Raw genomic sequence first — 12393 nt, 5'->3', positions numbered from 1 at the left:
TTTTATGTATTGTACGGTGTTCCTCGAGTGCCCAGAGAGGCGCCTTTAAATAAAATGTATTATTATTATTATTATTATTATTATTTTACTTGAACAAAGTATTGTGGTGCTGATTTTTGTTAATCAGGAATGGTTTATTGTGTTTGTTCATTTTCCTCAGATGCAGAACCCAAAAACTTTGTGGTTGTCATTGTTCCTTCACTTCTGGCTGTACTGCTCATTGTGACATTTGTCCTTGTTCTGGTTTATAAAAGCAAATGCTGCAAAGTGCAAGGTATGTTTTACACAGGTGTATACAGTATTTTAGATTTCAATTCAATTCAGTTTTATTTGTGTAAAGCTAAATCATAGCATACGCTATCTCAGGACACTTTTCAAACCTTTATTGTTGCAGGAGCTGGAGTCAACATTAACAGTTCAATGTGGAAGACTGCTGAAGAAGGAGAAGTGTTGGGTTTGGCTGAGGTGAGCAAATAAAACTTAAAATCTAAAGTGTTGTTAATGGCTGAGAGAGGCTGCAGTGTACATTACACACCACCATACATATGTGTAGAACAGAACAAACAGAATACTCATGATTTTGCTATTATTAGGGGCTTAGATTTAAACATTACAGAACATGTCATCAAAAAACATTCATTTTCATTCTCTAGAGACCAGAAATATCAACAGTTAATTACTGCATTTTGACAGATGCAGTAGGTAACTGAAACCTCTAATATGCTGTGACGTCTATGTAATGCACTGATTTTGTTTATTTTTGTAGCTGAGTAAAAATCAACAACTCACACAGCGCTCAAAGCAGCAAGTCTTCAAGAAGCACCATGATGGTAAAAAAGACCAACAAGAGTCTGAGTATCACTGTCTCTCAGAGACGCAAGACATCTACGATAAAATATGCAACTAATACGTTACCACACAGCCAACAAAGCCAATAATAATTTTACAGGTTGCATACACTTGGTCAAACTTTGCATTCTGGATCTGATTGGTCTCCAAATTATGATCTTCAAGATATCCTGTTTGTATTGTGTCAATTAACAGCTGACCAACAGAAATAATGTGCCACCATATTTGTTATTGTCTGATTAAAAACAGGGTGGACTTTTTTGTACAGACTTTCTTTGTGATTTTCCATAAGATGTATTGTGTGGATATGCACAGATTCTATTTCTAATTGAAAGTTTATTCATCTAATAACATTTACATTTGAAATGCTTCCTGTGTTTATTTTTGTCACTAGTTTCTAGGTTTATTTCTCTTCATAGTTGTTAAGCTGTGGCCCTCATACCAATTATTCATGGCCTGTAGTTTTAGTATAGAACAAGATATAATCATTTAAGCACCTGTCTTTAGATGTTCTTCTTTAGCCAAGTACCCAAAATGTCACTGGGTATGTCTGTATATTTGGAAAAAGTGAATTTTTAGAGAGAAAATTAAGAAATCAGTGCTTCATTGTTCCAGGATAAGATGGAGATCTGCTGAGGCCTCTTTTAGTCGTGATCAGAGGTGTCCATGTTTTTTAGGTTATAGTTGTCACTCTGTGTGTGTGTGTGTGTGTGTGTGTGTGTGTGTGTATGTAAGAGGTTTGTCTATGTCGGTCACAGAGTGAATGATTTTTTGTTTTTGGTGTACGTGTTGTACTTAATTTATTGTAGTCATCTGTAAATCTGTATGCATTTGGATATAAATCAAATGAGTGTGCTTTCAATAAATAAACTGCCATATAAATAAACTTACCTCGCCTTGTGTTCCCTTACAATGAGCATTTAAGCAACACAACTGCACTAATTTCTGCATTCCACAAAGGGTTGTATGCAGGTATTGCTTATAGTAAACATGAGGTATTTGAGCGTGTAGAAGACTGTACGTAAGTAGCAATCTTGTGCAGTGTCAGTTAGTGTGATGGAGAAATCAGATGTCAGTGTCCAATCACTGATAGTGTGCATGCCGGCTTGGTTTTGGCTTACTGAGACACTTGAATGAAGCAGAGCCATCACTGATGTTACAGTAGGCCTTTCTTGCAATGAAAAGTGAAATGAAAGTATGCATATACTATTCAAACTTCTTCATTCACAATCAACCATAAAAACATAGCAAAACCAAACAAGAAAACCGACCCCAAAACAAGTCACAAAACACAGAATGAATCTACTCATGGTACATTACAAGCTCTGCACTCCCACACAGGGAATCAATTATTCAGACTGACTGGAGCTCTCCTCAGGTGTCAGTTGGGTGGAGGTCTGCTGGGAATGATGTGCTGTCATCATACGCTATGCTACTAATAGGAATGATAACAGGTAAAGTAGTTCTGCTCTAACAGGGGAAGCAAAACCAACAGAAGAGTGAGGGAGATATCTGGCTCAGTCGTTACATGCACACACAGTCCTGAGAAGAGGTCTAATTAGGCAACGGTGAAAACAGCAGTGTGAGTGGACTGTAGGCAGTAACATCGTCAACATGTACTCAAATAGAAAATACGTAAAGATTGGTTAAACAGTTGAAAAGAAAGCATAAATACATTAGTCAGGGGTATCCTGTAAATATAACAAAACATCTAGAGTGACCTGGGCATAATAAACAGTGAATGCAAATTAACTTTCCTTAAAAAATAAAGTATCAAAGCAGCGAGTCAAGTAAAGAGTAAAAATATCAAAAAGCAATGTCTCAAAACGACATTCACATTCAGTTGACAAGATGTCTGGGTTTCTAAAGCTACTGCAGCCAGAATATGTGACTCTGAGCGTTACACCTCCATTGCTTTACCTCCTTGTACATCTCCAAACCATTAGTCCCAACTGCCAAATATGGACACATTTATCTTCCAACTTATGAAAGGTACTTACTTTATCTTGACACTGAAAAATACCTATTCCTATTGACTCACACCTCAACTATTCAGTTCATACAGCTGCATGTGAATGTGGTTAACAGTTAGATCTGACTTATCACTTTCACATTGCCTTTTTATGATCTTTGGACACTTCTTCCTCTTTTAACACAGTTTTTCCACTGACGCTATATGTGATCAGACAATAATGTGAAGTCAGGCCCCTTTATGCTTCGTGGAGTGAAGTGAACATGGAAGATGGAAAGCAGAGACTCCTATATGGAAATTTATTGGAGAATTTGCTCACTCTTTTCTCTCTCATCTACACAATGTAGAATGTCTCCTCAAATTTTTGTTTAGTTTTTCAGAAATTAATCAGAAATGACATAGCTAACATAGTTTTTACCTCTAAATCTATCCAAATATGTTTAGCGCCAAATCATAAAAGTTATCTCAGCATCCTTTTCAGTAACACTTTATTTGGACAGTCTGCCTATAGTTTATGGAGTATTTATAACTTTTCTTTGTCTGTAGATGTTTAACAGATTAAGAGTATTTCTAAAGGTCTATGATCATAACCACTCTACCAAAGAATGTTTTAGGTGCCTAAACAGTAAACCACCTTTATTTGTGTATACGCTGACTAATACACTGTTGAAATGTTACAAATACTCTATAATCTCTGCAGACTATCCAAATTAAGACAACAGCATTCAGCAGTCAAAATCTGGTGTCCCTTATTGAAACGTGTTACCACAAAAAAGACAGTGTGTGCATGGGAGTGAGGATACATTTAATATTAATTGATACATTCACAATTGTTCAAGTCCGTCTTAAAATAATAATCCGTTGCCTATACGAACAATGATACAGTTTGTTTTTGTATTATTCCTCCTGCTCTTACTGGCCTTTAAAAGATCAGGGGCCACCATGGAAACAGTGTGAAACAGTAAGTTCAAGTTGATCTATATTTAGATATTTCCACATTTGAATGGTGTGCTAACACTTATTGTGAGGTGCAATATTCTCAGCATTAAACACAATGCTGTTTATGTGTTCACAGTTCACACATTCTCCCAGTGTAAAAACGTTTTTGTTCAATTACATCAACTGTATTTTTCAGTTACCTTGCAGTAACATGAAGATGTGGAGCCTTCAAAACCTGCTGCTCATCATCTGCCGTAAGTTCTTAAGATTAAATCAACATATATCTTCTTTTTTCTCAAAATAAAAGATATAAATACTGTTTTAGGATTGCTCAATTTTAAGCACAGTCATTACACAGCTATAGCACATTGATAGCATTGATGTACCCTAAGATTTCTTTTTTTACTTGGGTTAAATGTGCTCTGAATATTAAATGTACATTTTATGCTGTGAACATTGATTGATGTCATTTAAATTAATCCTTCTGGAGTGAGGATTATATTGAATTAAGATGTATTTCAAGGCATTTCTTTCTATTTCCTGTTTTACAGTTCCACTGCATTGTGTGACCATGGTTGATTAAATGTAATTGCAGGATTGTTTTCTGCATTTCCGTTTTTGACGAGGTTCGCACGTGCACTTGGTGCCGGAGCTATGTTGGATCCAGCAGGCTGGATTGCACTGGGAGGAGATGCTGGAAGTTTCCTGTCCCTATCAAGAGGGGTATGACTCTAATGAGAAAACCTGTGCAGGAATGAGTGGGACATTATAATGTATTGTCGTTACAGATAAGAAGTGAAGAAGGGCAATACTCCATCCTTGATTTTGACAAAAGAAACAAATCTTTTCACGTGACCATCCTCTTATCTTGAGCATCACGGCATCTGGTAAATACCGGTGCATGATGACCAGACTAGGAGTGGATCCCTTGAGTGCTGAAGTACAAGTGGAGGTGGTGCCAGGTACTAGAATAAATCAATCAAGTAATAAACCAACATGTGCACATACACAACTGTGTATAGCTTATTGTGTATGTGTATTTCAGTTGCTTTATTTAACAGTTATTGAATTTTGTTTAACTGAACAAACATTTGTGTAAAAACCTTATATATGTATATATTTATATATTTGGTGTCTGTGCCTGTGACAGTCTGTGATGTTTATTTTATTGACAGACACCTGCTGTGACCGATCCACCAAAGTCCAAGGTTATGAGACAGGTTCAGTGTCCTTCAGTTGTCCGTATAAGTCTAAGTACCGGAACAACATGAAGTACATCTGCAGAGGAAACCAGCCCTCCACATGTCTGCAGCAGGCTTTAATCACCTCTGACCACAAACGAAGCAGACAGTTCACACTTACTGATGATACAGCGTCAAGGAAATTCACAGTGACGATTAAGAGTTTGACCCAAAGGGATTCTGGTCCGTACCTTTGTGGTGTCCATAGAAACACTGGCCTGGATGTTTTCTCTGCTGTTGAGCTGGAAGTCAAAGGTCAGTCATCATAGCTCTATCTCATCATATCACACAGAGGGTTGGTTTATACATAAGAAACCATTACTGCTCACAAGTACAGTTCTCTGTAAACCTGCACATTGTAAAACAGATTCAGAACTTTTTATGTCTGTTGTTGTTATTAGTTGAAAATACATAAATCGTTTATTTTTAGTTAGTTGACAATAAGGATAAAAAATAAAGATTTACTGTCCTAAGAATCTTTTTCTCTGACAGATTTACCAAAGAAGACCCCTCTCATCACTGCGGGACCTGTTAGCCCTACTTCACAAACAACACAGATCTCTGAGAAACCCACCAAAGGTACATATGTCTGTGTGTGTGTGTGTGTGTGTGTGTGTGTGAGTGCGTGAGTCCAGAACCAACAAGGTTGTGCGCATTGGGCTTCATTCATGAAATATCAGTATGCACAGAGTTGATCTTTGATTTGTGCTCATAGATCGAGGCTCTAGACTCTCTGCTCAGCTCACGTTTATTACACTAAACACTGAATCATATTTGTTAGCATTTAGCTAAAACTCTATGTGCTCCTTCTTCACTGACTCCACTGCAACAACCTATAGCTTCAGTTCCTATGGCTATAATATAAGTCTATATATATATATATATGTCTTTTTTTTGCAGACGCAGCGCCCTCTAGCTGTTTGCTTCTTACTGTCCTTGCAGTTGTGGCTCTCCTGCTGAGTCTGACGTTTGGCCTTGTCATGGTTTATAAATATTGCAAATTACAAGGTATGTTTCACACACAACATACTCTAACACACACACAAACACACGCATTAAGCTAACTATGATTCAGTCCTTTCTGATAAAGGTGTATTATTGCAGGAGTTGGAGTCGTCATGAACAGAACCACGTGGAAGGCCACTGAGGCTGAAGAGATGACGGCTGTTGTTGATGTGAGAACAATAAAGTTTACAGACCTACAAGTGGACTTACCTGCAATATTCATTTCACTCAATCTACCTGTTATATTTTTACATTATGCTCATAAAATTATTGCATTTCCTCAGTAAATGTTGACATGGCGTGTGTCATGTAATATGCATTTATTCCTTCTTTTCTTTCAGATTTATGGCTTTGAAGATGACCTGTACTCCCACCTGGACTCCTACAAACAGAGCACATTGTAACGTGATAATAATAATAATGCAGGTGATGTAGGAAACTGTACACTGACAGAGGTCTATCCCATTTGTAATTGACCCTGTAATTGAAGATGGTTAAAAAATAAAAGCCACATATATAGTCTTAACTTAACTAGCTAATGTTAGCAAAATGCTAGCTAACTTTACATCCGTCCTTAGTAAACTAGTTAGCTAATGTTTCACTAACATTAGCTAACTTATGATGTAACTATATGTTGCTTTTATCGTTTAACCATCTTCAAAATGTGGCGAGCACAGAGCAATTTAGGGGGCGGGACTTAGGAAGGGTTCAATCAGTTTTTAAGTCAAATAACAAAGTCAACCAGCTGTATGATTGTGATCAAACTTTTTACCGTTCTTGGTCACATGTTGTTATAAGTGGGGCCTGTGGGTAAACAGGTTGCTTAATTTTTTTATATTTGTTGCCTTTACAACCTTTTAGAATTAACATTACTAATTGGGCCTTTGGTATCGATCACTTGACGTCATTCCTGGAGAATTCTGGAAAAATGTTTCAATCTAATAATCAAAATGTTTCGGCCGCCTTTTGCAAAAATGGAACAAAATAAAGAAAACGTGAGAAACCAGCGCTTATACTAATAGTAGCATTTGACGCCACATTTCCAACTTATGGAATGCTTACTGTAGATAAATATGGCTAGCATCTTTACGATATTCTGTTGTTCAGTGGTGGTGGGGGAGAAATATAAAACAAGACATAATAATCCACAGAGGTAATATGCATGTATATTTTTTAAAACATCGGAATTGTCGGCGCTTTTTATTACCCTCTACTTGCTGGGAGAAGTGCACCAGAATACGGCATCCTTTTTTTTTTTTTAGCTCTGAACACGGAGAACAGTCTGGGCAGTCGTTTGCCTCCATGATGCTTTGCCAGGTGCAGGTGGGGCCTTTTGGAGCACGGAGGATGTAGGAGTTATAGGTAGGTCACAGAATCAGGAGAGAAAACAATAAATTACAACAGCCAACTAACCATATTTAGAGGTTAGGTAATTTTTTGTTGCCATTGAGCATAAGGGCCTACAACTTCACAGTGCAAGGCTCCCTTTAATATGTGGTTTGACTTGACTGATATGCTAATGGATCGGAAGGATATTTAGATAAAACTCAAGCACTAGCTGCATCTGCATTCACTTACAAATACTAAAAACATCACTCTACAGGTCCTGACCCATTTTCCAAAACTTGTTTTTTGCTGTATTCTGCTTGCTGCTTAATTTAATCATCTGTCTGGCAGGATTTCACGGTTTGGAGTTGAATAGTTCCCATGTGGATGCTAAGCAGCCTTAATGGTGGTGTAGTGGCGCTTCAGCCTTAATCATGAGTGGGTCATTTTCCTAACGGCCTACAATAAAAGATTAATGAAGAGGACAGCAGCAGTCACAGACATGCTGTGCTAAATTCAAGTTGAGATGGAGGTAAAAATGTTTTATAGGTCTTATTTGAGTTCCACCCAATGTTCTATTTTATTATTAATTATATATTCTGTGTATTATGTGTAAGTGTGTTTAGTGACTAAAATTGTCACACACTTGTGTCTCCATCAGCTCATTTGATAATATGTCACCTGAGACAAAGTTGCTGCTGGAGTTGCTCCTGCCAACATGTAACCAGGCAACACCAAACAAACCTGGTCTGAAAACTGTGCATCACTGATGCTACTTTTAATTCAGGGCCAGAGTCTGCTTTCTGCTTTGTTTGTAATTTAATTGTCAGAAATGAGCTCCGAGGTTTTAGTGTCAAGGCCACACTATGACAGCAGAGCTGTGGCTCAGGGGGTCCTGGAGAGAAAGCCTCCCGTACAGGTCCCGCAGCCGTCCTCCGGCTCGGCCACCGCGGGGTACCGCTCCGCTAAATACACCCCGGCGGAGTGGTTCTCCAACTACCACAGCATCCTCCAGCAGGCCGGGACCGACTACCACGCTGCCCGCAGGATCCAGAGAGAGTCCAAAACTCTGCACCAGGACGCCGAGGCCGACATTTTGAAGACCCAGGCCGACGGGACACGTCTTCTGGGAGAGAGACTAGAAGAGATCCACTACTGGAGGTCTGAGCTGCAGCGGCACGTCGACCAGCTGCGGGCCGACACGGAGGCACTGCTGGCGCTGAAGCTGAGGCTGGAGAAGGCGCTGGACGCCACCGAGACTCCGTACGCCATCTCCACCGATAATCTGAGCTGCAGGGCCAGAAGACTGGGACCAGACCTGGTGAAGGACTCTGTGGAGGAAGAGCTGTTAAAGGTGAGCAATAAAGATAGCCTGTATAATATAGGCTATAATAAAGTTTTTATCGGCTGTAGGCTTTAATGGTAATGTTAAAATAAAGAATAGTAGGCTGCATTAAATAATAGTTAGCCTAATTCACTATTGAAAGGACAAATATAGAATATAGAGAAAATATGTTTGAATAAATGAAAATAATAATAATTGTAAATAAAAATTATAAGTTTTGAAAGAAAACTACAAAATAATATAAAGTTAACAATGTTGACTCATCGATACTCATTGATAATTCTGTTGTTTTCTTACAGTAATATTCTTAGGAACAAGTGTCTACTCCTGTATTTAGTGTATCAGTAGCACCAGAAGAGGGCTCACTGTGACACACACTAACCAGAAGTGTGTTTTGTAGGAAGTGGACTTGATCAGGAGCATCCAGGCTCTTCTGAAGAGAACTACAGCTCAGGTTGTCAGTCAGATCAAGTGAGTCAAGTCAAAATCTGTTTACTGGGAGTAAAACTGTCTGACATGCAAACCCACTTTTAAAATGTCCTCTGTAGTTTGAAGCTCTTACTTTGGTTTGTGTTTGTCAGGATGAACAGAGAGGCCAAGCAGATGTTAGAGTTGGACTGGTCTGATAAGTACCAGGCCTACAACTTTGATGACCGCAGTGGAAGATATAGTAACATGAGCCCAGATACGCGGCACCACCCCAGCTCAGCCACCATGCAGGACCAGTGAGTGTGTATGTGTGTGTGTGTGTGTGTATGTGAGAGAGTGTGTGTGTGTGTCCAAACCTCAGAAATACATCAAATTAATCAAGGTTTAGACAATAATAAAAAGTGTATATCTTTAATACAATGTGTCCTGTGGTCTGCTGCAGGTTGTGTAACTCCACATCATGGACACAGTGTACACAGGACAACCTGTTGAAGGCCCTGCAGGAGGAACGGACCACCAACAGTCTCAGGTCAGTGTGTTTAACCTGCCACAGAACCAGGTTTATCTCTGTGTGACTGAAGCTAAAATTTCAATTTGTTTGTGTGTGCCAGAGTGCTGGTGGAGCGAGTCCTGCAGGACACCACTGAGGATCTGAGAGTCCAGTGTGCCAGTGTGGACCGAGCCTTCAGCCAGCGCTGCGTGGAGCTGATAGAGGCCAAGACCCAGCTGGAGCTGAAGCTCGCACAGGTAGACAGACAGACTGACCAACAGACAGTGGAGGTGGAAGCATTCAGATCCTTTACTTAAGTAAAAGTACAAATACCACACTGTGAAAAAACTCTCTTACAAGTTGAAGTCATTAAACATACTCAACCTAGAAAGTAGTCCCTTGTGACTATTACACTGTATGTATGTACTGTATTATGTATAAGCAGCATTTTACTGTTGTAGTTGGTTGGGCTGTTTTAACTGTTTTAAAGACTTAGAAAGACAGCTCCAGATTATGTTCTCGAGTGATCGATTCAATTGATTGTTCGGTTTGTAAAATATCAGAAAATAGTGACTTTTCACAGTGTGTGGTTTTTTCTAATAGAAAAATTAGTTAAATAGAAATGTAACTAATTAAATAATCTAATTAAAATAAATACAAGGAAAATCAGTAAATCCTCATTTGAGATGCTGGGACTATAACATGTTTTACCTGAAAAATGACATAAACTATTCTCAAAATAGTTTCTGTCAATCAAATAAATAACTGATCACTTCAGCTCTACTTGTTTGTTATATACAGTCAGGGATGCAAAGATATATCGCGAGATACAAATATGTGAAGATTTAAACCGATAAGATGAAAAATTAATTGTGTTACTCTTTTCAAACAGCAGAGGGCACTATATCTACTTTTGACTCTGCTTGACGTCCTATGTCACTTGTGTCAGTGGCTGCATCAAAGCACAAAGACATCAGTTTCATTTTTACAAAGGAATATTTTTCAATCTAAATTTGTCTTTAAACTCACGTAAAAAGTGAAAATCATATTGTGAACGAATCGTGAATTATATTAAAATGTGAGTTGAGTGTATTGTTACATAAATATAGTACTTTAATTTATAACAAAGCATCATATTTTAGAAGCTGTTTATATGTAGTAGTAGAAGTAGAAAGTAGCATGAAAAAAAGTACTCAAGTAAAGTACAAGAATATAAAACTTGTACTTAAGTACAGTAAACTAAGTTACATTTCACCACGACAGACAGAGTAGCTGATTGATTGATTGATTGATTGATTGCTTGATTATTTCTTTGTGATGGTGTGTGTAGATCTTGGAGCAGATTGGGGCCCAGGAGAAGAACATTGTGGCTCTCCAGCAGGCCATCCACAATAAAGAGGCTCCACTGAGAGTAGCTCAATCCAGACTTTACCTCCGCTCCCTCAGACCCAACATGGAGCTCTGCAGAGATCAACCCCAGCGCAGGTACACACACATACACACACACACACACAAACACAAACATACGCACACACACACAGACACGTGTACACCTTACTCTATATGGCTCTACTGCCTTCCTCTCTATTCATTTTGTTTGCGTCTTGTGTCTGTAGTTTGGAAGGGGAGGTGAGGCAGATCGATGCCACTGTGGCGTCTCTGTACCAGCAGCTGAGTGAGGCCAGGGACTCGCTGTCCCACCTGGAGGAGTCACGCATTACCCTTGAGAAGGACATAAACTGTAAAACCCACTCACTGTTCATCGAGAGAGACAAGTGCATGACTCACCGTAAACGATACCCACCAATCTCCACACTGTCAGGATACTGACGTCAGCGGCTCGGAGCGATTGTGTGGAATTTGCTTTGTTTTTTTGTTTGGATTGTTTTGCCTCTTTGTTGTGTTGTGAGGATCAGTCAGAAACCAGAAAACTCAGCAATAAGGAACATGTTAAATAGTATTTGAATATAATAAATAATTAAATACTGACAGCCACTGACATTTTCCTCCTTTATGTAATGCAGACACAGCACTGCTGCGTTGCTTCACAGCTTACTTACTGCTACTCCGTATGGTTCTAATACATTTCTTTATTCGTTCACTTTTTTCCTCAAATCTTTTTATTAAATTTTCTGCAGACATGGCGAAGTCTGTACAACAAAGTACATGGTTATTCATTCACTTTTGCCATAGGTGTGAAAATTATCCAGAGCATCTTACAAGAAGTGTGTTACATCAATTGTTAAAGCAAAACTAGAAGCAATCAATAATTGTATAAAGGTAAAAAAAAAAAGTTGAGAACAGCAATGAATGTGTTTGAGTTTACACACATACATCGACAATCTTATAATCATAGAACAAATAGTCATAAAATGACCACAGTTATACATGAATGTGTACTGGTTAGCAGATAATTGAGATTACACACAGGATATATTGCAGGCAGTTATTAAAGGGTGTATGACCCAAAAATACAAAGTTTGGCCACAGTCGGGGGCACTGCTCAATTAGTTTTGGCTGTGTTGTATTTGATTCCTGATAACATCTTCTTCTGCAGTGACGTCTTTTTACATGTCGTCTCCACCCGTTTTATCAAGGACGTGATTATCATAAATCTAAAAAAAAAAAAAAAGGAAGAGGAGACAGTTACAATGATGAGAATTTACTCAGAGCCTCCAGTAATGTGACTGTGTCTTAATCTTGCACTTGAACATTGAGCTGGCCCTCCTATAAGATGGCAATACCAGCAGCCAAATTAAGTTTAGGGCCCCTGCTCTAGAGGCCTCTAACTCTTCAA

The 12393-nt window shown here is 38.7% G+C and overlaps 2 protein-coding genes across 2 annotated transcripts; both read left to right on the top strand.

Annotated features, from left to right (window-relative positions):
* The first annotated feature begins 4664 nt into the window (after positions 1-4664).
* LOC118326560 (CMRF35-like molecule 7) lies at positions 4665-6410 on the top strand. Its single transcript, XM_035659574.1, has 6 exons — positions 4665-4722; positions 4936-5256; positions 5494-5580; positions 5944-6009; positions 6106-6176; positions 6348-6410. Exons 1-6 carry the CDS (start codon positions 4665-4667, stop codon positions 6408-6410), a joined length of 666 nt encoding a protein of 221 aa, XP_035515467.1.
* Positions 6411-8091: 1681 nt separating this feature from the next.
* On the top strand, positions 8092-11545 carry tekt4 (tektin 4). Its single transcript, XM_035660371.1, has 7 exons — positions 8092-8686; positions 9078-9148; positions 9259-9402; positions 9549-9635; positions 9718-9853; positions 10927-11081; positions 11213-11545. Exons 1-7 carry the CDS (start codon positions 8165-8167, stop codon positions 11424-11426), a joined length of 1329 nt encoding a protein of 442 aa, XP_035516264.1. The 5' UTR covers positions 8092-8164; the 3' UTR covers positions 11427-11545.
* Positions 11546-12393: the final 848 nt, after the last annotated feature.

This window comes from Morone saxatilis, unplaced genomic scaffold, assembly GCF_004916995.1.
Source record: "Morone saxatilis isolate NCDOM2014 unplaced genomic scaffold, NCSU_SB_2.0 Contig17, whole genome shotgun sequence".
NCBI classification, from domain to species: Eukaryota; Metazoa; Chordata; class Actinopteri; family Moronidae; genus Morone; species Morone saxatilis.
The sequence above is the reverse complement of the archived record's forward strand: the minus strand, read 5'-3'. Positions and strand labels throughout refer to the sequence as shown.

What these genes read in the sequence shown, in the direction of transcription:
- LOC118326560 (XM_035659574.1), top strand. Translation starts at nt 4,665, where the DNA reads ATGACCAGACTAGGAGTGGATCCCTTGAGTGCTGAAGTACAAGTGGAG. An exon ending in CTCTGAGAAACCCACCAAAG is followed by an intron (nt 5,581 to 5,943) that starts GTACATATGTCT and finishes CTGTCCTTGCAG; the next exon opens with TTGTGGCTCTCCTGCTGAGT. An exon ending in AGATGACGGCTGTTGTTGAT is followed by an intron (nt 6,177 to 6,347) that starts GTGAGAACAATA and finishes CTTTTCTTTCAG; the next exon opens with ATTTATGGCTTTGAAGATGA.
- tekt4 (XM_035660371.1), top strand. Translation starts at nt 8,165, where the DNA reads ATGAGCTCCGAGGTTTTAGTGTCAAGGCCACACTATGACAGCAGAGCT. An exon ending in TGGAGGAAGAGCTGTTAAAG is followed by an intron (nt 8,687 to 9,077) that starts GTGAGCAATAAA and finishes TGTGTTTTGTAG; the next exon opens with GAAGTGGACTTGATCAGGAG. An exon ending in TGGAGCTGAAGCTCGCACAG is followed by an intron (nt 9,854 to 10,926) that starts GTAGACAGACAG and finishes TGGTGTGTGTAG; the next exon opens with ATCTTGGAGCAGATTGGGGC.